Source organism: Augochlora pura, chromosome 11, assembly GCF_028453695.1.
Source record: "Augochlora pura isolate Apur16 chromosome 11, APUR_v2.2.1, whole genome shotgun sequence".
Classification (NCBI taxonomy): Eukaryota; Metazoa; Arthropoda; class Insecta; order Hymenoptera; family Halictidae; genus Augochlora; species Augochlora pura.
In genome coordinates, this window is record NC_135782.1 from 16,219,903 (window position 1) to 16,245,539 (window position 25,637).

A 25,637-nucleotide genomic window follows, 5' to 3' on the forward strand; every position below is an offset into this window, starting at 1 on the left:
AACAATTGACGAATATCGGGGAGATCGGGCAACAATGGGCGCTGGTCGCGGGAAAGACTATAAAAGCAAAGCAATCGGGTAAACGAAACCAATTGGTTAAACGCCGCGATACCCGATCCATACAACGTACGCTAATAATCGTCTAATTAATATCACGATGAGAGGAGCTCGAATTAAACGCCGTCGACGCGACGGTAATTCTGCTCCGAATTAAGTCGATTACGTTTCTAATTACAGTTCCGTAAATGCGTCAATGTTGATTGGATTTTACAGAATTCTTTTGTTCGCGGACGTCAGATTCGGCGACGGAAATATTCCGTTGTTTTATCGGGAGATTGTGCTCCATCATTCCTTCACGAACGAATTCGCAAACAGATCGAAGCTGAATTATCGTTCCAATGAAACCAGCGTAATTGACGTTGTAAATTTCGGACGATTGTATTGTCTAATTGCTATTTAGTGGCGGAATTGGACGAAATAATTCGAGGACTGTGGTATCGGGAATTTATTGGTGAAATTATCTTGCACGAGTAAAATGACATGCAAAGCGCTTTCGATTTGAAATTTAGAAAATTGTAGTTCAGAGGATTTTTAATATATTGCTTTCGGAAAAATATATGTCTTAGGAGAGATATTGGTAAAACAGTGTTCAAAAGGCTGATGCAAAATATTCAGTTGTTATCTTGTAGAAAAATCCCAAAGATGTACCTTTAAATTGGAGTATACTTAGGATGCTTGACAGAGAAAAATTCAAATAAATGCAGCAAAAATATATGTTCTACGTGGAATAGTAATAAAAGTTTATGCAAAAGGCGAAGGCAAAATAATCATTTGTTATCTTGTAGAAAAATCCCAAAGATGTACCTTCAGATTGGTATATACTTAAGGTACTTGACATATAAAAATTCGAATAAATGCAGCTCAGGGAATTGTTAATATTTTGCTTTTGAAAAAATATATGTTCTACCTGAAATATTAGTAAAACTGTATGCGAAAGGCTGAAACAAAATAATCACTTGTTATCTTGTAAAAAACCATCCGAAAGATACACCTCTAAATCAAATTAATTTCAACAAACCACCAGAAATAGAATGATAAAATTTCCATTAAAAATTAAAAAAAGAAAAAAGATAGAAAATAATACGAGGTGGCATAACTCAGCAGGAGAAAGACTGCATATTTCATACGTATCGATCGAGCGCATAACTCATCGGCGAAGGGGAGTATTAAGCAATTGGAAGACTGAAAAGGAGAAAAAGCCCGATAGTTCCATTTCCATTCGATCCGTGGAAACGGACGAGTATTTGGTTTATTGCAACAGAAGTGCGGCAAAGCACGACAGTATATTTCCACGCGGTTGCAATCGATCCCATTCGTCAAGAACGGATTCGCCGGGATTCGGCGAGCTTTCTACGAAGAACATTTTCTCGTGTTACAGCGCGAACAAGGTCTGAATTTATCCCCGGGAATTATGTAAATTAATTATTCCGTGGAAATGCTAGGCCATTTTATCGCGTTGCAAATTGTTTAATCTATTGTTTTATATCATAATTTTGATACTGTAGTATTGATATTATAATATTGATATTATAGCATTGATATTATAATATTGATATTATAGCATTGATATTATAGTCTTGATGTTATTGCATTGATGTTATAGTATTGATATTATAGGATTGATATTATAATGTTGATATTATAGTTTTGATATTATAGCATTGATATTACAGTGCTGCTATTATAGTCTTGATATTATGGTATTAATATTAGAATATTGATGTTATAGTATTGATATTATAATATTGATATTGTAGCATTGATATTATAATATTGATATTATAGTTTTGATATTATAGCATTGATATTACAGTGCTGATATTATAGTATTAATATTAGAATATTGATGTTATAGCATCGATATTATAACACTGATGTTATAGTGTTTTTATTACAACACGTATATTACAATATTTACATGTGAATAAAAATATCTAAAAATCTGAATAAATATATATTACTTATTTCACACAATTAGCAACAAAATACCTATCTCTGCTGCCACCCGAGCCTTAGCGTCAATCAAAAAGATGTAATAGACTTAAGTTTATAGACACAGGATCACTACTCGTCTACAGAGTTCGTAAAAGTTCCAAGTTTCGAACCGGAGAACATTAATTAAATAAATTTGCACGTCTCGGCTGAAGGGACTAATCGATAATGTTAATAATGCCCGGTTAGCCGGCGCCGCTATACCGTGAACGTTAAACTCGCATAAAAGTTCTATCGTAAACTCCGGAGTGAAACAATCAACTGGAAGAACATTCTCTTCGGGAGAAAACTCGCGAGACTTTCGACGATCGGTTTTTGTTACGGATGCGCATCGTCGAACAGGAATTGAATGCGGAATGAAGCAATGCCTGCAAATCGAATTAAATTCATTTGAATATAAAATCAAACTCGCCGAGTCAATTTATTCCTACGCTTTCAATCGGATTAATCCGATCATACTTTTCAATCGTGTCTAGACATTTCAATTACCTGCTCCGGACACTTTTTTTTACGCTATCGTTTCGGTCTGAGATCGTTCACATAATGTCAAGTGCCTTAAGTATACTCCAACCTAAAGGTACATCTTTCGGATTTTTTTACAAGATAACAAGTGATTATTTTGCCTCGGTCTTTTGCATACGGTTTTACTAATATTTCAGGTAGAACATATATTTTTTCAAAAGCAAAATATTAACAATTTCCTGAGCTGCATTTATTCGAATTTTTTTACGTTAAGTACCTGAAGTATACTCCAACCTAAAGGTACATCTTTCGGATTTTTTTACAAGATAACAAATGATTATTTTGCATCGACTTTTTGTATGTAGTTTTGTTAGTGTTTCAGGTAGAACATATATTTTTGCAAAGTCCAAATATTAATAATTTTATGAGTTGTATTTTTTTTTTATTTTTATGCGTCGAGATATTTAATTTCAATTTTAGGATACTTCGATTTAAATGAACAAGCATAAACAAATACCTTAGAATTTTTCTTATTTATCTAGGTCAATAATACCACCTGGTGGAAACAAAGCAAGTAATCACGAACGAGAAAAAAGGCGGCACTCGATAAATTTTCCCGAGATTTTGCCTGAACGTGAAATCGCCCTAACTCATTACTCTTGCAGCGGCGTCACCTCGAATTTATCAAGATCCGGCCACGTGTTACCGAAGTTTTAGTCGGTCAGCTGGTAACGCCGTTTGGCACGGCGTAATCTGCGCATCGAAATTTGTTCGTCGGTGACCGAGCACGCTCGACCATAACTCTCGCCGCGCCTAACCTAATTCAACCACTTAAAGGAAAATCTTTCTCCCCGGTTTTTCACCCTTTCCTTTACATTTCTAGCATTGCATTGTTACAACAATATCTGTTACATCGTCTCCACCTGCGATATCAGAAGCAACAAAATGTCTCAGATGTAGAACATAAAGAATTCATGCTCCAAAAGGGGCACAGTAATTGGCGCCACTTTCATCTCTAATAATTCCTTATTCTTGCAAATTTAGTTCCTCATTTTCTCCACAGAATTTCGATGGCGAATCTAATATCGCGCGTCGGATACAAATTTTTACCAGAAATTCGCCGCGACAAGCGCGACAGTTGCAATCTCGACGGGCGCGTTTTGCAACAATTTTTTTGCAGCCACGCTGCAGGCGATACGATGACGAAAATATTCATAAAACATGGCCCGGCGAAACTGCGACATGCTGGGAATATTTTCTGTAACCCTTTAATAAAAGCGCCACGATTTTTCGATATAGGGTGAATAATATTTTTTTGTTAATTATTTAGGGTGTTTCCGATTTTTATGGTGCTTATATATGTTGTATAGATTGAGATAATGACGTTAATTGTACTTTTAAAGTATCAATGGATCTGAAATGAAACTTTTGTGAAAATAAATATGAGCGTAAGAAGTATAGGTTAGGTCTAGGTTAGGTCACCTAACATAAATGCATAAAATTGTACCCAAAAAAAGTCCAATAGTCTATCTATAAAGTCCAAGGAATTTAAAAAGATATTTGCTAAATTAAATACGAACTTAAGCAGTATAGGTTAGGTCTAAGTTAGGTCTAGGTTAGAGTCAAGTCTAAAGTGTATAGTCTAGACAAAAATTGAATTTAATTTGCCTCACAAATAACTCAAATAAAAGGTCCTAAAATATACATTCAATTGCTCTATTTAAAAATAAATATCTCCAAATAAACCTTCTTTAATCCCGCATTAAAAATTGCCAAGTTCCTACAACACATCCTATATAACTAACAACAGGACCCACCATCATCGTTATACTATACATAAAATATTTTCGGACTTTGCGAACGCGGCAAACGGTGGCCGTAAATAAGGTACACGGGTTTAATCGTTTCCATCGGTCTACGGTGTAACGCGTTGCAGTTGCACGGTCATTGGAGATGCTGGGACAATACCTTGTTACGGTCATGCCTCCTCCGGACAATATGCACTTTGTGCTCGATAACGCGATTATGCCATTCCGTCGACGTAATACGGGCAAGCAAAGGCCACTTTAATAGGCGACGCGACGTCTTGTTTCAACTCTGCAAGAAACCAGATTGTCGCGTTTCCCGCGGCATCGACGTGTCTCCCCTTCCCCCCTCAAGGTTCATTGTGAACGCTCATTGTGATTCGGTTTTTCTCGTTTCTTCGCGCGAGCGCGATCAACTCCGGCGACTCGTTATGCTAATTAGACGGTCAGGACGAAATTGAATTGCATATTAACGGCAAGCTCGTGTCGTTCGTTAAACAATTTCGTCGGCAAGCCGGCTGTTTTTTAATTTTTTAATAACAACCCTGAAACTTGGAAAATTTTAATACTATTAATTATTAACGAGTTACATAATATTTAAAAAAGAATGTCCAAAATTCTTAAAAATGTTCTTCACATCATTTCAAGCAACTTTTTCCTTTGCGAAAATGCTGACAAATGCTTCGTTAAGGAGTTATTCAGGAAACATGAGGACCAATCAGAGAACGAGGGCGTGGCATTTAATTACACTCGCTTTCTTACTGGTCAGCGTTTTTCTTAAATAACTCTTGATCGAAGCATCTGCCGACATTTCTGCAACGGAAAAAGTTGCTCGAAATGATCTCAGGAATCCATCTAAAGACTTCAATTATCTATAAATAATAAAAATAATAATAATATAAAATACATTGTAAAAATATATAATATAAGAATTAAATTTGTTAGCAGAAACTAGATTCTCTAATTTCTTTGTGATTATTTTAGATTGCTACTAAAATTAAAAATTGCTATAATAAATAATTGTCATTGTTTATTTGGAATTAATTAAACAGAAACGTCTCTATTAAGGCGCCAGAGATTTCCCAATCAACAATGTCCCGCGCGGACTGGATCAATTTGGCCAGAGCCCAGCCCAATTCGTCGCTGCAAACAGCGACGTCTTAATTGAACCACGAATTACACCATGAACGGTATTTATGGGGGGTCGCGTTCAGGTTTACTCGAATTTTAGGGGTTTACGAAAGACGCGCCGTGGGAAATTGCTTGACACACTTAGGGGCCATCCGTCGACGGAAATAGGACCTAGCTGGCTGCTCGCTTCATCCCTGAGAAGTGGGCTCAGCTTCGTCAATGATCTAATTGGGCTGGATCCCATTAAAGGCTGCCACGTCGTTCTCCGCGATTTTATCTTTTTGTACGAGTTTTAATTAGAGGCGGAAAGCACCGGTCGCGGGACTCTCTCGTCCCTACGAAAGTTCGTCGGCGCTCGTTTCCTCCCGGCTCATAAAATGATGCAGTTGTAATCGTGAAAACATGATACAACCGTAATCAGGAAAAACTGCGGTGCGCCACTGTTATGGAGATGAAATGTAACTAGGCTGGGGCGCGTCACGCGGCCTGGTCGAGCGGAGATCAAAAAATGAAGTGGTGTGCTCAGGAAGATGTGGAGTAGTATGGTCATGAGAATGGGAAGTAATAGTCATGAAAATATGGAGTAGTTTAATTATAGGAAATGGAGTCCTGTTGTCGGGGAAATATAGTTGAGTAATGGCAAGAATATGGAGTGGTGTAATTACAAAGGTACGAAGTAGTATAATCACAAAAATATGAAGTAGTATGGTTACATATGCATCTAATCTAGAGCTAACTCAGCCCTAATTTAAGTCTAATTCTCGCTTAATTTAGAGACCTAACTCAGCTTTAATGTTGGACAAACTTCGCCTTAATCTAAACACGATTCATCTCTGATATAGAGACCTAACTCCGCCCTAATTTAGAGACATAACTCATTCCTAATATAGACTTAGCTCAGCTCTAATATAGACTTAGCTCAGCTCTAATCTAGAGCTAACTCAGCTCTAATTTAAGTCTAATTCTCGCTTCATCTAGAGACCTAACTCAGCTTTAATCAAGGACAAACTTCGCCTTGATCTAGACATAACTCAGCCCTAAACTAGAAACCTAACTAAACTCTAATCTAGGCCTAACTATCCTCTAAACTAGAGACTTAACTTGGCTTTAATGTAAAACTAACTTTGCTTTAATCTAGAGACCTAACTGTGTCCCAATATAGACTTAACTCTTCCCTAATATAAAAAATATATTGAAGCTCTAATCTAGGTCTAACTGTCTTCTAAACTAGAGACTTAAGTTAGCTCTAATTTAGGTCTAACTTCGCTTTAATCTAGAGAACAAACTCTGCAATTATCTAGATTTAACTCAATCATAATCTAGAGACCTAACTCTGTCCTGCTCTAGACTCAGCTCAGCTGTAATCTAGAGATCTAATTCAATCCTAATCTAGGCCTAACTCAATCCTAATTTAAACTTAACTCCGTCTCAATATGATCATCGCAACAACATAAAATACTAGCCACAAAAACTACAACCAACATAATCAGCAAGTTATAAGGCATCGTAACCACGGCGAATAAAGTATGCTCGAACCTCTTTACCATAATCTACATATTTCACCCGGTAGTTTAAATACGAATTCACCGGAAATGAAATTAGAAAGAACGACAGCCGCGGGTCCCGGTTTTCCATTTAGATCGTTTTATGTAACGAGTTGCGCATTACATCGAATTATTTCGAAAGTTTCCGCGTGACACAGTTAACGCGTCCCGCTTTTGTTCGAGCGTTTGTCTTCCGCTGCGCTCGCTCGCTCGCGCGTGTGTTCACGCCTTTAAACCATAAGTTTTTATTCCGCGAAAACGCGCCGTATATCATTAATTCTTATTTATCCGCGCGGGCCGTGGTTTATGCAGAAATTCCGCGGACCCCTCGAAAACGGGCAACGCGAGAATTCTCGCATTCGGCTGGAATTTTCATCGCGATGTTGTCGCTGTTTTTCTGTCGACGTTGAAATGTGCAGCGAATTTTCTAAGGCCTTTTAATTTAACCACCGTGTATTAACGCAATGGAAATTTTGCCGCTGTGTTATCTCTGTTCGATTAAAGAAATTGACGCGGGTATGCGAGGAGCGATTTTTCGGCTTCGCACGTTTCGAGATTAAATTGTTATTTGTTTGAAGAAAGAGAAATTCCGAGCGTTGCTGCCACGAATTGCTTGATCGTTCGATCGAACGTGTTCTTTGTGAGACTGCTTTATTAACTGGTTTGCTACACATTTCTTTTGTTTAATTTTTGACGGAAAGAGTTGTATTTATATATAGCAAGCCGTGTGTTGAATTTGTTAATATGTTATGTGTTACAATTGACATGATTTTATAGCAGTTTTTGTAATTGTAATTTGTGGAATTTTATACGATTATTATATTTATAATTTGTAGAATTTTTTGTAATTATGGTATCTATAATTTATATAAAATTATATTACATACCTATAATATAATTTTATATTTAAGTATTATATTTATATTGTATATAATTTTATAGAATTTTTATAAATATATATCTATTATACATTTATAATATATTATAATATATACATATTTTTAAAGAAGTCAGAAATGGGAATTGTAAAAAGCCCCGAAGCTTCGAGGAACATCTTCATAATTTTTAAAATTTTTATTTTATAAAACACAATTTCATACAATTTTTATATAAATACATATCTGCTATCCATTATAAGGTATTATACTGTACACATATCTTTTTAAAGAAAGTACAAATGGGAATTGTGAAAAGCATCGAACTTCAGATTTACAGCGCGGAAAAATTGTTGACATTGTTTCCGTCTGAATTTGCAGGGGATGGAGGGTGAAATTCGACGAGCGGAACGTTTTAAAAAAAGTTCGAAATAACAGGGATTATCGGGGGAGAGCTTTAAAAGCAAACTCGGCGAGTACAAACCGGTTAAAGCTCCGCGGCGCTTTCGACGAAAGTTCTGACTTTCACGCGATTCTCGCCGGGTCATCTTTAGAAGAGTTTATCCCCGCGAATCGTCGCGCCCGACTCGTTTTTTAAAGGATCCGGAACAGGGCGAGCCGGCCAAAGTCTAGTTGACCGAGGAGAACTCGATTTTACAGCGAAGGGTGAGGGAGAACATTTTTTGGCTAATACAATGACGAGTCGTGTCGTAGTACTGTTATTATATTGTTGAAAGGAAGACCAATTGTTCTTTGATTTAATGAACGAAAGAAATGATTGTATTGAGAAGAAAATTAAATTAATGATAAGGAATCAAAATTAAATGATTGATATTAGGGAGGAAAATAAATAAAGAATATTTAAGAGAAAATTATATAAATAATATTCGAAGGAAAGCCAGACGAATGACCTACAAAAGAAAAATCAAATAAATAACCTCAAAAAGAAAAATCAATTAAATAACTTCCAAAAGAAAAATCGAATAAATACCCCTAAAAAGAAAAATCAGTTAAATAACCTCAAAAAGAGAAATCAAATAAATAACCTCAAAAAGCAAAATCAATTAAATAACCTTAAAAAGAAAAATTAAATAAATAATACTGAAAAGAAAATCAGATGAATGGTATTCGAGGAAAGCTGAATAAGCTTTTTTTATTGTGCCAAAAAACGTGACCAGGCACGCGATGTGCCCCGTGCACTAGTGAAGTGAGCATTTGTTAAACCAAGTGCAATACCAGTGTAATTGCGTGCCGGCTGATTTAGCGCGATAGGGAAACAAATGTTCACCAGCGGTTCTTTCGACTTTTCCTATTAGTTTGTTCCCGTATTGTGGATTTCTTTTTCCGCGATTTACGGAAGCACTGCATTTATTCCGGAGCTCGAGTCTAATCGGCCTCGCCTGAACTGATCGATCGAGATAAGTATACAGCGAAGGGCGTAGCACATTGTTTTCGATATTTAAGTCTAAGTTGCGTTTTAATTTGGATTGAGTTAAGTCTAGGTTTGGATTGAGATAGGTCTAGGTTAGAATTGCATTAGATCTGTAGATTATGGCTGAGCTGAGTCTAGATTAGGGCAGAGTTAGGTCTCTCAATTAAAGCGAATTTAGTCCTAAATTAGAGCTAACTTAAGTCTCTAGTTTAGAGGACAGTTAGACCTAGATTAGAGCTTAGTTGGATGTCTATATCAGAGCAGAGCTAAGTCTAAATTAGAAATGAGTTAGGCCTCTAGATTAGGCTTGAACTAAGTTCAAACTAGGGTGGAATCGGATCTCTAGATTAGGGCTGAGTTATGTCTAGATTAAGGCGGAGTTAGTTCTACGTTAAAGCTAAGTTAGGTCTCTAGATCATGGGACAGTTAGACCTAGATTAGAGATTAAATATATTTTTTATATTAGGGAGGAGTTAGGTCTAGATTGGGACAGAGGTAGGTCTCTAGATTAAAGCAAAGTTAGTTTTACATTAAAGCCAAGTTAAGTCTCTAGTTTAGAGGATAGTTAGGCCTAGATTAGAGTTTAGTTAGGTTTCTAGTTTATGGCTATGTTATGTCTCGATTAAGGCGAAGTTAGTCCTAGATTAAAGCTGAGTTACGTCTCTAGATTAAACGAGAATTAGACTTAAATTAGTGCTGAGTTAGCTCTAGATTAGAGCCGAGTTAAGTCTATATTAGGAATGATTTATGTCTCTACATTAGACCGGAGTCAGGTCTCTATATCAGAGATGAGTTATGCCTAGATTAAGACAGAATTAGTCCTACGTTACAGTTAAGTTAGGTCTCTAAATTAAGCGAGAGTTAGATCTAGATTAGAGCGGACTTAGTTTTAGATTAAGGCTATCCTAAGTCTATATTAGGAATGAGTTAGATCTCTAGATTAAGGCTAAATCAAGTTTGAATTAGGGCGGAGTTAGGATTCTAGATAAGAGCGAAACCAGGTCTCTAGATCAGGACGAAGTTAGTCACAGATTAGAGCTGAGTTAGGTCTCTAGATTAGGACAGATTTAGCTCTAGATTAGGCCTGAAGTATTTATAAATTATTATTGAGTTATGTGTCTAGATTAGAATAGAGTTAGTTCTAGATTAGGTCTGAACTATTTATAAATTATTATTGAGTTATGTCTCTAGATTAGGATAGAGTTAGCTCTAGATTACAGCTAAGTTTAAGGTCCAGATCAGGGCTGAACTAAGTCTAAATAAGGACTAAGTTAGATCTAACTTATGCCAAAGTTAGTGCTAGATTAGATTTATTATTTCTTTTTATAAATTACTGAATCGATGAAGTAGCATGATTTTATCATAAAACAGAGAACTCGAACGAATAATATTTAACATTAATTAGAACTACCACAATTTCTCCAAGAATTAATTTCTACTTAATCTAGCTGATTCTACCTTAGCCCCACTTTCGTGCGAACTTTTTACAGGTTAAGTTCAAGAAGACGATAACGTTTCTTGCATAGACGAACGACGTCCAAAACGGCGGGCAATATATTTCAAGAAACATTCGGGGGGACGTTTCTTCGGATGGCTTCGCGAGCGCACGGCGGAAGAACAAATGAAAAAGCCCGGGGATTCCATATCACTTCACAACCACTTTGGCCAAAGTAAAGGAGGAGGAGAAAGAGTCACCGGGACTCCGAGTGGGGTTTCGGGGGGAGGGTGAAACCGTCTGAAATGTGAAGTGTTTTGCAAGAGATAGTTTCTGTACGCGCAACAAATTCCACTCCACGTTTTATTGGCGGGCCCCGGGGAATTTAATCTGCCGCGTAAAACACGATTCTGTTGAACGACGAATTGGAATGAAGGACCGCTCTATAACCTTTGAATTGCTTCAACTGCATACTATGATATATGACTCCTTTTAAATCGTAGAATTTGCTATAGAATGTTAAATGGGAAATTTGATAGTAAGACAAATTTATTAAGTGATTGGGATTTTGTATTATTGGTGTAATAAGTGGTATAATAAATTGGTTGATAAATTATATAATAAACAGTATCGTTGATAGCATAATAAATAGTATGGTTAATGGCATAATAAATAGTATAATAAATAGTATAATAAGTAGGCTGATAAATTATATAATAAATGGTATGGTTAATAGCATAATAAATGTTACAATAAATAGTATTGTTGATATCATAAAAATTAGTATAATAAATAGTATGGTTGATAGCATAAAAAATAGTATGATTGACGACATAAAAAATGGTATAATAAATAGTATGATTGATAGTATAATAAATAGTATGGTTGATAGCATAAAAAATAGTATAATAAATAGTATGGTTGATGTCATAAAAATTAGTATAATAAATAGTATGGTTGATGTCATAAAAATTAGTATAATAAATAGTATGGTTGATAGCATAAAAAATAATATAATAAATAGTATGATTAATGGCATAATAAATAGTATAATTCATAAAAGGTTAAATAGTATAATAAATGGTACTATAAATAGTATAATTAATACTGTAACAAGTAACATAAACTATAGCAATTTTTAATGGATCAGACATTATAAAATAATTAATTTAAAGCAAGTTATAGCAAAATAATTACGTAGGTTATTCAAATGAAAAATAATACATTTCATTAAACATAAAAATTGTTCACTCTAATTAAATAATTAAAACGAAATTTAATAATAATCTAAAAATAATAACAAATAAATTAAAATCAAATTTTTCTGCTCTCGATATTCGATAATTACGATCAATCTCGTCATAAAATACTTGTATAAAATTGTCTACTTTTTAATCAATCATAATGGCGAAATAAATCCAATCTCGTGATCCCAACAAAACGTTCGAGGCTCCATTCGAGTTACTCGGACATCGGCGTCGCCTCTGAGTAGAGTGGATTGCTCGAAAGAAACTATCGTCGTGCGACAAAGAAACCAAGAGTCCCGCTGCTCTCGGGTCCCGGTTGCCGCATCATCAGATTTCGTGTGTAGCACCGCGGATCGGTATTTCGAGTGGCATTTCTGTCCAAACATGATTACTTTCGATCGTCGTCCGGGTAGTTCGCCAAACGAGAAAAGGAGGCTACGCCGTATTCGTTCTAATTCAATCAGAATTTCATCACTGGTTGTATCCCGATTTGAATATCGCGTTACCAATTTTCCATTTATCGTAGAATAGTTAAAAAACGACAGTAATAACATGGTAATTCCCGCGATTTTTCTATTCACGGGCGATTATCAATGTTACACGCTCGTTTTCAGACAACGACGCGCCCTATGGTGTCGTTTCGCGCGCAATCTTCCGGGTGTGTCCATTGGAAATTCGGCGGACTGCGCGACACGAAATAGTCGAGAGGAAAAGGGGGATAATAAAAATGTTACTATTCAAGCCACCTGGTAATCTCGATTAGCCTAATGTAATTCTTTTTCACACCTGTGCTTTTTAGCAATTTATTCGTATGGTTTCCAGAGAACAAACATTTAATTGGCAATTTTGGATTCATTTAGCGAATAGAATTTCTCGTTTAAATTCTGCAACATTGTTCGAATTAAATTAACGCATCGTTAACAGAAATTTTTGAACTCTGAAAGCACTGTGTTTGAGTGGAGATTATTGCGAAGTGTCGAAAGGTGTTGAGCTGAAGAATGCAAAACACGGATGGAAATAACGCGAGTTTGTTTAATCGTGGTCGACAGTGATAACAAAAAACCGTGTACGGGGCGTTTGTTAACGGCGCAACTGATTTGCAACGTGTTAATTAAAGCGAGTTGGAACTCTCGCGGATGAATCGATCAGCATCGAATCATCCTGTAGTTAATAAATGTTTTCTCGATGAGGCGGGATATTATTTTGTGTGGGGGAGGAATTGGTGTAGGAGGATGGTATTTATAGCGAGGGGGTATTAAATAATATTGCGTATTTGTAGGCAATATTGCAATGTGCGTGGTTTGATAATTGATGTTTATGGAGGAGGTGGTGGAAGATTGTTTGGATAAGTGAAATTGGAAATTTGGGGCATGAAAAATCGACGAAAATTAACAATTTTGAGAACATTGACGAAGTGTCACAGTTGAAAAAGTGACAAGATATCAATTGTCAACATATCAATGTCAAACTTGTTAAAGAGTCAAAAACTCAAAATTTTAGAGTTTTGAAACGTCAGTGTCAAAATGTCAGACTGTTAAAATGTCAACGTTATTAAAGTGTCAACATATTAAAAATATCAAAATCTCAAAGTTGACAAGCTATTAAAGTCGACAACAAATTAACAAAGTGTCAAAGTTAACAAGGTATCAAACTTGATAAGTCAAACCTTGACAACTTTACAAATTTACATAATCTTGACATAGTCTTGACAATATCTTGACCTAGTGTAGACTAATCCATGACATAATCTTGACAAAACCGTCATACAAACGTGACAAAACCTTGACATAGTCTTGACAAAATCATAATAGATTCTTGTCAAAGCTTGACATAGTCTTGACAAAACCTTGACATAGTGTCAAAAAAAATTGGTATAGTCTTGACAAAACCTTGACACAGCCTTGACAAAACCATGATAAAGTCTTGACAAAACCTTGACATCATCTTGACAAAACCTCAACAAACTACCAAACAAACCAACACAGCTTTTGACAAACTACTCCAAACTATCATCAACTTCAAAAAATTATCAATCATCATCAAAATCAAACAGTAACCCATCTCCCACCAAAAAGCAACAAAAAAGACCCCTAAACTCAAAGCATTCGTTCTGAGACTCCCCAAAGACCGCCCTCATCCTCCCAAATGCCACTATTATCGACAAAGCGGACGACCAAAGCGACTCACCGATGGGTCCATCATCCACTTAAAGATCGATCACGCAGTCCCAGGAGGTCGTTGCTGGACAGCCGGGTTCTCTACTTCCGCGCGAACGATCTTAATTTGTCGTGTCCCTCTGTCTGGGATCAACGCGGACCGGACATTGTGTTTGGTCGCACAAAAGGGATTTCAATCAGAGTCAGAATTGCGGTTACGTGGTAGGTGCCGAGATCGACCAGGTCTGCGCCGTCATTTTCAGCGGCGTTCTATAACTTCGCAGGACACCTGGTCCGTAGGTGCACTACCGTGGATCGAGTCGATTAACCATCGAGCCGGGCGCATCATCGTGGAAGTCGTAGGACGCGTCGGCGGCCTCGTAAAAATCAACTGTGAGACGGTCAGGTCGATGGAGGTCTTGTAATAATAGTTCTCGCGCACGATCCGGAGATCTTGAAGCTGGTTCTGATCTGATAATTGGAAAGCGATTTCTTTAAGTTTGAGAGCCGCTGACGAGGCTGATTCGAGGATTCGATTCTTAGTTAATTAGAGATTTAGCTACTTGGCGAGAGAGATGGTTTTTGAGGTACTTGATGAGGTACCAATTCGGGAAGAGAGCTATTTTGTGGGCTGGGTATGCTGCAAGGTAGATAGATAGTGTATCAGATAGGTAGAAAGTTGGCAGTATAGTGAGGCAGCTAGATAGTGAGGTAGCTAGGTAATAAGGTAACTAGGTAGCAAGATAGCTAGGTAATGAGGCAACCAGGTAGCAAGACAACTAGGTAGCAAGACAGCTAGGTAGCAAGACAGCTATGTAAGAAGACAGTTAAGTATTAAAATAACCAGGTAGCAAGACAGCTATGTAAGAAGACAACTAAATAGCAAGATGATTAGAAGACAGAAAGACAACTCTAAGTAGGAAAATGGCCAATTAGCAAGATAACTAAGTAGAAAGATAACTTTGGTAGTAAAACAGCTATGTACCAAGACAATTAAATAGCAAGATGACCAGGTAGCAAGACAACTACACAGAAAGACAATTCTAAGTAGGAAATGACAAAGTAGCAACAAAACTAAGTAGCAGAATAAGTAGATAGCAAGGCAGCTACGTAGCACGATAACTACTTGGCAAGGTAGTTAGGTGGCAAGATAGCTCCAGATAGAAAGCTAGTAACTCTGTAAGCCAGCTACCTAGAAAGTTGGTTACTCTATAAGGTAGCTACGAAGTTAACTGAACACTTTGCAAGTTAGCTATTTAGCAAGTTAATGACTTTGAAAGTTAACTACATAGTAAGTTAATGACTTTGAAAATCAGATACTTAGCAAGTTAATGACTTTGAAAATTAGATACTTAGCAAATTAATGACTTTGAAAATCAGATACTTAGCAAGTTAATGACTTTGAAAGTCAACTACTTAGTAGATTAATCAATTTCTAAGTTAACGTACGTTTCATCAAGTTATTTACCAAGCAAGTTAACTACTCGCGAAGTCAGTTGTTCACGAAGTTAGGTACTTATAATTTAGCTTCTTAGCTATTTAGTTTCTTATCAAGTTAGCTACCTAGTAATTTAGCTACCTAATAAGTTAGCTACCTGTCAAGATTTCTTCCCATCAAGTCAGCTACTTAGGAAAGCAGCTACCTATCAATTTATTCGCCTAGCAATTTAGCTACCTAATAAAATTAATCAACCAACAATTTAGCTACGTTGCAAAATAGCTACACAATAATTAAACTACTTAGTAAGCTAGCTATCTATCAAGTTATCCAACTAGAAAATTAGCTGCTTAGTAATTTAGGTACCCAACAGGTTAATTGCACAGCAATGTAGCTATTTAGCAGAATAACTATAAATCAAGTTAACCATATAGTAAGTTAACTACCTAATAAGTTAAGTACTTATCAAGTCATTGGGCTAGCGAATCAGCTAACAAAAAGATAGCTACTTAATAAATGAGCTATCTATCAAATTATCCAACTAATAACTTAGCTATTTATCCAGTTCGCCTTCCAATACTTTAGCTATATATGAAGTTAGCTACCTATCAAATTATTCAGCTAGTAAGTCAGCCAACTAATAAGTTAGCCACCCATCAAATCATCCAACTAATAAGTTGGCTACTTATCAAGTTAGCTTTCCAATAATTTAGCTACACATGAAGTTAATCACTTATCAAATTATTCAGCTAGTAAGTCTGCTAACTAATAAGTTAGCTACCTCTCAAATTATCCAGCTAATAAGTCAGCCACTTATCAAGTCAACCCTCAATAACTTAGCTACCTAACTAGTCAGCCTCCCAATAATTTAGCCACCTATCAAGTTAGCCCCCCAACAAGTTAGCTACCCAATAATTTATCTAATTACCTAGTCAGCCTCCCAATAATTTAGCCACCTATTTTACTTAGGCCCCCAACAAGTTAGCTACCCATTTATCCCCGATTACTAGCACGTGTCGCCCGCGACCGCACAAATCGCGCACAACCCTCCGCCGGGTCCCGCCGCCAGCAATCGTCGCTCGGCCAACTGCTCTCGACACACGTAGTACACACGGACGTTGACAGCGAGCCGATCAAAGGGTTCCAGAGCCCGGCACACTTTTCTTCCTCGCACCACACACTTTCTTCTCAACGTCCCTATAATTCCGCTCACAATACCACATCCAATCGGATCACCGCATTTAGGGGATGCGATTTAGGACGCGGATCGCCCTCTCTCATCTCGCAACGCCACAACTACTCTTTTCGGTTCGACTTTCGTTGTGGTTCACAGGGTTGTACGAGAGAGGGAGGGGGATCAACGACGATTCTTTAGGGTGGATCCGCGAGGGGTATTTGCCACGGCGATTTCCGGCTGACTCGAGGATCGATGGATCCAGCGCGGCGACGTCGGCCGGCGTGTCGCGCAGATCCGCGCTTTCCGAGAACTCGCGACGAAATGTCGTCGGCTCGTCAGGGTCCGCGCGCGCGGTGGGGCGCGCGACTTCGGCGGGCTTTTCCCTCGTGGAAGGAGATGATCGTCGCTCGTCGGTACCTGCGCTCTCCGTGACCCTGCCGGCTGTTCCGGCGCCCCGCCGCGCCGGTTTCCCAGCCGCGGCTATCCTCGTTTTCGGAAATTTACGTTTGAATAATGACCCTCCTCTCTTTCTCTCTTCGGTTCTATTTTTCTTTGCGAGACCATTGTGCGCCATTCACGAGAGCGACTCCGACGCGACGGAAGCGTCGTAGTGAAGCTGCTTCGAGAATTCGGCGATTTATGGGACCGCAGATGGCGGCGATTTTATTGCAGGTGCGGCGATCGATGCGCGGGAATACGCCGCGCTTGTTGTTCGCGGATATCGAATGGAGTATGCTGGATAGAGTGAATTATGTTTGTTGGAGAATTTGGTATAGTTTCGAGTGGTAGTATTAACCCTTTGCACTCGAAGTAATTTTATCTGTAAATTTGATATAATTTTCCTGGTTCCATAGTATTTCTAATTTATATAACGAAGTGCACTTTTATGCGGACGAAATTAATTTTTGTCAAAGTTATGTCAACGTTTTATGTATATTAATATATAACGAAGTGCATTTTTATGCACACGAAATTATTATTTTCCAAAAATATCAACAGCTTCGTTACTTAACAAGTTTTTAAATCTAAGCTTCGTTAATATAAAAATTATCTTGGGGCGTGATAGAACAATGTTAGTGGTGTCTCTACAGAGATACCACTCGAGTGCAAAGGGTTAGGGGTTTTGTTGGTGGAATGATATGGTTTTTGGTGGCGATGATAGGATATGATTTTTCTTGGAAATTGGGCTATTTCAAATGTCTGTGGAATCGGTGGAAAATTTTTTCGAGGATTGAGGGTAGCGGGAATTTAAAGAGTGAAGTTTTCCCTTTGAAATGACTACCGGCTGATCGCTGTGCGTTTTTTTTTGAGCGGAGATATGAAGGGTTGAATATCGACGGATTTGGGGAGTTGGGATTCTTGATTTAATAGGAGGGGATAGTATATTATCTACAATAGATATATTAGTGATGCAATATTGATGATATATTTTGGCAATGCAATGTTGTGAATATATTGACAGTGCTATAAATAGAATTATAATGCCACATTGTGAACAAAAAGAATTGAGAATATTATGTTGCGAATATGTTGGCAGTAAATCATTGAGAATATATTGACAACGCTGAAATTCGAATATATTGACACTACAACATTGTGAATATATTGACAATTCAGCATTGTAAAATATTGACAATACGACACTTACATTATATAAAATTGTCAATGCAGCCTTGTAAAATATTGACGATATAATATTGAGAATTTATCGACAATGCAACATTGTGAATATATATTATAATACAACATTGTGAATATATATTATAATATAACATGGTGAATATATTGGCAATACAGTATTGTAAAATATTGACAATGCAACATTGTAATTATATTGTCAATGTAGCATTGTAAAATATTGTCAATGTAGCATTGTAAAATATTGACGATATATTATTGCGAATATATTGACAATGCAACACTGTGAATATACATTATAAATATATAATTAATGCAACATTGTCAATATATTAACAGTGTAACATTGTAAATATACTGACAATGCAACATTATAGATATATTTACAATTCAATATTTTTAATATATTACAAACACAACATTGTGTACATATAATTATTTCAACATTAACACATTATGAACGGAATACTGTCAACGCACATTGTCAAGCCTTCTAATCCATTACGTGCAACATTATTGACAGCGCGTCAGTCTACCCCGTTGCACGTTCAATAATATCGACAATATTATATCGACAATATACCAATATATCGATCGCCGGAACCCTAAACGCTACTTAAGAGAGGCTGTAACGAGCCTGACGGTGGTGTTGGGATGAGAGGGGGTGGAGTGGGGGTTGGACACGCGTCACGTAGGCCCTCTCTGGGCCAAGTATAATTACTTTATCCTTTGCGGATTCATACGCGCAAAGTGGCGCCAACTATTTTGCACAAAGCAGCGACGCGCTTTTAAGAATGATATTAATGAACGTCAAGAGAAAGAGAGAGAGAGAGAGAGATTATCTTTCAAATTGCCCAGCTAGTAAATTAGCTAAATAATAAATTAGCTACCTGTCAAGTTATTCAGCTAGTATATCAATCAACAAATAAGTTAGCCACCTATCAAATTATTCAACTAATAAATCAGCTATTTATCAAATTAGCTTCCAATAATTTAGCTACATGCGAAGTTAGCTACTCATCAAATTATCCAGTCAGTAAATTAGCTGACTAATAAGTAAGACACCTAGTAAATTAGCTATCTATCAAATTAGCTACCTATCACATTATTCAGCTAGTAAATTAGCTAACTAATAAGTTAGCCACCTATCAAATGATCTAATAAGTTTTCTACTTATCAAGTTGTCCTCCAATAATTTAGCTACACATGAAGTAAGCTACTCATCAAATTATCCGTTCAGTAAATTAGCCAGCTGATAAGTTAGCCACCTATAAAATTATCCAACTAATAAGTTATCTACTTATCAAGTTAGCTTATATTATATAGCTCCCAATAATTTATCTACCTATCTGGTCAGTCTCCCAAAAGTTTAACCACCTAGCAAGTTAGCCCCCCAACAAGTTAGCTACCCAATAATTTATCTTATCATCTAGTCAGCCTTTATCCTTTGCGGCTTCATCCGCGCAAAGTGGCGCCAAGTATTTTGCGCAGAGCCAGCGATCGCTTGAACGGATGCGCTTTTAAGAATGATATTAATGAACGTCAAGTGAAAGAGGGAGAGAGAGAGAGAGAGAGGGAGAGACGTGGAAATATGAGAAAGAGCGGTATAAATCTGGCTAATGCGTTATATAAATCAACGGAGACACGTAATTCCCACTGTTACACGAATTGCACAGTGGAAAAGAAAAAAGAAAATAGACAGAGAGAGAGAGAGAGAGAGAGAGGGGGGAAAGAGAGAGCTAACAATTTTTCGGGTGGCACAGTTTTTGTTTAAATGACGATGCATCCGCTCGAATAACTGCCTCCCGTAAATCTGTGGAAAACAATTGCCACGAGCTACTCTGCCGGTCACGGTGTCGACATGTTTGTTGAAATTTTTCCGGTCGTAAGCCTTGCGCGATGGTTTCAACAGACTGTGCCAAATGAGATAAGTGGTTGTTTATTGTATTAGTTTACAAAAAACGACTGCAGTGTTTTAAATATTTCCAAGTGCATTTTATTTCAATCGTCGAATGTTTTTTCAAGGAATTGGTTCCATTATTCTCTTCTGAAATAAACGCAACTCTTTCGTATTTTTCAAGAAACGGAATTGTTTAGAAATTGTTTATATTAATATAGAAATGTAGTGCTATACGTATTGCTATATTATTCTGTTGGTATTTTAGTATATTAGTACATTAGTATATAAATATAATAGTACATTAGTGCATTAATATTCTAGTATATTGGTACATTAGTATATTAGCAAATTAGTATTCCAATATATCAGTATATTAGCCAATTAGTATTTTAATATACCAGTACATTAGTAAATTAATATATCAATAAATAACTATATCAGCAAACTAGTATATTGATATATCAGTATATTAGTAAATTTGTATATTAATATACCAGTAGATTAGTATACTAATACATTAGGATATTAGTAAACTAGTATATTGATTTACCACTCTATTAGTAAATTAGTTTGTATATATATTTATACATTAATACATCAGTATATTAATATACCAGTACATTAGTATATTAATATATTAGGATATTAGTAACTAGTGTATTGATTTGTCAGTATATTAGTACATTGATATACCAATATATTTGTAAATTAGTACATTAACATATTAATATATTAATATATTATTATATTATATACTATATCATATTTTACAACGACGTCAAGTTCGTCGAATTTTCACTACTTTTCGTATCATGGCATTGTTATTTTTACCACCGATTCTCGACGTATCATTCATGCTATTTCCCGTGGCGTGAAAAACAATAGATCTTCCCGGGTGGGCATTGTAATAATTGCAACAGATATCTGCAGCAGACGAGCGAAACGAAACTGTGCACCTTAGATATTGCAACCAGAATGACAGGTTCGCAAGCCGGCGCAAATACGATCCTTGACAGTGCGGCAGTGATTAATGGTCGCTTCGAGCTAACAAGCTCGTTAAACAATGCGAGACTAAATCATTTTCAGAGAGAACTTATTTTTCTCGAGAGAAAAACGGCTTATCGATCGGCTTACACAATTTTGTAAAAGCTTATCCGACGAATACAAAATTATGTGAAGGGTGTAATAAGTTATAAATTTTGTAAATATTGTAATAAGTATAAAATTCTATGAATAATATAGCAAGTTAAAAATTGTGCAGTTGTCGTTTACAAAAAATTAATTAAAGGTAACAATAAATTGAAAATTGTAAAAGTTTTCTAAGAAAATATTGTTGAGTATAATATTTATGTAAAAAATTCAGTGAGCCAAAAATTTAATAAATAAATAGATAACCAAACCTTATGAAAAGGAATATATTTATATATATAAAATTCAGTGAGTCCAAAACTTAATAAATAAATAGATGACCAACCCCTGTGACATGGAATGAAATATTTATATATAAAATTAAGGGATTCTATAACTGAATATATAAATAGATAACCAACCCCTTGGACAACAAATAAAATGTGTATATATAAAATTTGGCGATTCTGATATTCAATAAATAAATAGATAACTAACCCCTAGCTTATGGTACACGAACTCTTTGAAAACGTGAGCCAGAAAAATTCGAAAAAAGTCGCCTCCCGATGAAATTGAAAATTGAAACGACTGATTTGTGTAAATGAAACGGAATTTTCACAGCCCGATCCCGGAATTCTGTTTATGAAAGAGTTCGTATAATAGCGGTTAAAATTGCTGACCGTCCGAATTGGTGGCAACGCGACGGTCCGCGCGAGTGAAAGGCCAATGGGGAACGTGAGTGAAAATTTTAGCAGCTCGTTTGTGGATGAAATAAATAAAATCGAGCGTCGACGAAAATAAATCAGTGTTTTATTACATTGTTATTTAATATGCATTTTCGTTCTTTTATTGACAGGAAAAATTAATTTTGAAAATTAGAAATGATGATAAATGAGCTGAGAAAATTCTAGCATAGAAAAATTTTTGAAAAATATTGCTCAAATTTGATCGACGATAACTTCGCGAAAAATAATGATAAAATTATAATTCTTTTTTTAAATTAAAGCTTGGAACCTCTAGTTTAATATAGCCTACCTACATTTTATGTTGGACGCAGTTACACCGTTACAAACATTTAAAAGTAACCATAGAAAAACCACCCCTTATGGGTGATTGACAAGATTAACTTCAAAGTACTGTAACTTTGTCAAAAATCATCAGAAAAAATGAGACTTACTGTAGATTAAAGCTTAAAGTCTCTACTTTAAAACAGTATCCTTACATTTTTAATTCGACTCACCCTCGCGATGGTAGCGAATTAAATGAACACCATGGAAAACTCACCCCCTTTCGCCAGCCCACATTAACCAAATCAAAAATAGCCAAATTAAAAAAAATGCACAGCTGTCTGAAAATTTTTTACAGACACGCCGGTTGCGTTAAAACAAAGTTCAATCCTTCCTCTTTAATATAAAAAAAGCCGCACATCGCTGCGATTTTTTTTCTCCAGGTTACATCACTTTGAAATAACCCTTGCACACGTACTTCGAAAAAAATTCGTCCGGCATTTTTGACTGTTATTTATTTATCCATCTTTTATTTATTTAACAGCAGTTGCCGGCCGAAAGAAATTCAATTTGCCCGGACGATACGAACGCGCGCCGGGCGCACACGTAGCATCGATATGCCGATAGCGGACAGCCAGCAGACGCGTTTCCTCTTGCGCGGCAACCGCCCGAATCGATTCCATTGTTGTAACAAGGTTTTGTTACACTCGCCCGGCGGAACAAAGGGCCTAGATTCTCTCTCTCGCGGCGAAGATGCATCTGATTGCTTACGATGTTCATCAATCCGCTCCGGTCTCCGCCGGTGGTCGCCCGCGCCGCGGGGCGCACTTTCCGAGCGTAGTATTCCCATTGTACTTGGCCGAGCCGCATCGTCCGGAAGAAAGGAATATAAGATATTTTCCGCGTGCGATTATTCCGCCGAATGACGGACTGCGTTCAAGGTGTCGGGTTATTTCTGCACGGTGCACGGCGCGTCCCGACCTCGGCGATCCTCGCGAGACGCGCCGATGCTTCGCGCGCAATCACCGCTTCTTATTCGCCGTGATGCTGGTACAGCGATGCAACAGCTTCTATACGGTTATGATAGATTTAATTAGACGAATTCTGAAGCGATGCAGGCGATGCCAGAATTTATATATATAATATCTCTGCGTGCTTCCTTATTTATTTTAAAATTTTTAATATTTTATTTATGTATGTATTTGTATTTTTTTGGATATATTTCTTTAGTTTCTTAATATATATTTTTATTATTTTTATATGTCTATTATAGTATGGTATAATATGTTTTATTCATGTATATTTTATGCTATATTTATAGTATATACTAGGTCATATTTTATAGTATTTAATATATTATTTTAATATATTGTAAAAATCTATACTTATATCTCTCTACTTTAATTCCGAAATATACTACTATATACATTATATCTATTTATATATTCTACCATGTGTTACATTTTATTCATGTGTTTTATACTATATTTATGCTATATAGTATGTTACATTTTGTAGTATTTAATATATCACTCTAATACAATTAATATACTTAATATATCCCCACTTTATTTCCAAAATATAATACCACATATTATATTCATTACATATAGCTATATATTTTACACTATTTTACTATATACTATATTATATTTTATTCTACTTAATATATTATTCTAATATATTTAATATACTTAATATATCTCCATTTCACTTCCAAAATATACTATGCTATATTATATTAATTTATATAAGCTACTGTATACTCTATTTTATATATTAATATTTCCTAATATTTACAGCATATACTATAATAAATATTATACCATTTAATATATTACTCTATACTATATTTAATATATTCAATATATCTTCACTTAACTTCCAAAATAAAATATAATAAATTCGAAAATACTCAAAATGAAGAAATAACAATTAAATAATTATTGCTTACTAAAAAATTGATCTCTGTCTGTATATACCGTAAATTTTAAATAATTGGTAAAAAATAGAAATCTTTTAATAATTAATTAAACAGCTCTATTACATTTCACCGCCAAACTTCAAGAATTATCTGAACTAACATGAATAACAAGTATAACAAAAGCAAACCTGTTTCGTAGCAAATTTCACTCCATGCAAGCTGATAAGATGCCTTTGATAGCAAATCCTTCTACTTAATAAATTAACTCAGACTTACGATGCTTTTCGGTGCATCTTTCAATTAGCAACGTCACCGAAAGTTTCGCGAACGACTAACAGTCGTCTTAAGGAACCGCGACGTTACAGAGGTAGTGTTTCGCAAGAAGCCACCTTGATTCTGCTTAGGATACGAAGTTTAGATGGCTGTTGCAGGAAACAGCGTTGCATACTGTAGATAGTACGTTCTCTTTGCAACTTTCTGTTTCTTGGTGGAAAAGAATTTATTTGGAAGGATGTACTACAGTGTGTGCACATTGTTGCATTCATGATATAGTTGCAAAGTTTAGGAAAAAATATATTTTGAATATTGCATTGATGGTAGAGTTGTAATATGATGTTGATTGTATGGTCACAATGTTGCATCGTCAAATATATTTATAATGTTGTATTGATAATATATATATATTAACTTTGCTATAAAACTTTGTGCTTAAACTTTGCCATACAACTTTGCTCTCAAACTTTGCTATACAACTTTGCTCTGAAACTTTGCTATACAACTTTGCTCTCAAACTTTGCTCTCAAACTTTGCTCTCAAACTTTGCTATAAAACGTTGCTCTGAAACTTAGCTGTGCTATTAAATTCTGAAACTTTGCTATACAACTTTGCTATATGACTTAGTTCTGAAACTTTGCTATACAATTTTGCTCTAAAATTTTATTCCGAAAGCTTGCTATACATCTTTTTTCTGCAACATTATTCTACCTCCATTATTGTGCAACAATATTCTTCAACCTTGCCCTGCAACATTGTTCCACCTAGTAAAAGAAAAGTAGTTACAAAGAATCCCATAAAGCTAAATTAAATTATCAAAAATCTTCTTTAAAACCAAGATTGCCCATTCACCTCTTCCCGAATTTCGTAAGTATATAAATTGAACTTGATCTCAGGCCTATTCTCCATTCAAGGTGCACGTTTAATCCGCGGACAGACGGCCGGACAAATGATATAATGCGCATGCATATTCATGAAAACCTGACGCCGGAGACCACGGAGCTCGTTTACCC

The 25,637-nt window shown here is 36.0% G+C and overlaps 1 protein-coding gene across 3 annotated transcripts in view; it reads right to left on the minus strand.

Moving 5' to 3' along the window:
* LOC144476672 (RYamide receptor) overlaps window positions 1-17,071 on the minus strand; it is a 32,664-nt gene extending 15,593 nt beyond the window's left edge. The window contains exons 1-3 of one of the 3 annotated variants that reach the window (XM_078193781.1): window positions 16,506-17,071; window positions 14,703-14,779; window positions 14,171-14,610 (exon numbers count right to left, since the gene is read on the minus strand). In XM_078193781.1, the coding sequence (XP_078049907.1) occupies window positions 14,171-14,185 (15 nt within the window). In that variant the 5' untranslated portion in view covers window positions 14,186-14,610; window positions 14,703-14,779; window positions 16,506-17,071. The remainder of the gene's footprint in view (window positions 1-14,170; window positions 14,611-14,702; window positions 14,780-16,505) is intronic. The other 2 variants (XM_078193782.1, XM_078193780.1) reach the window with 2 other exon arrangements.
* Between the last annotated feature and the right edge of the window lie 8,566 nt (window positions 17,072-25,637).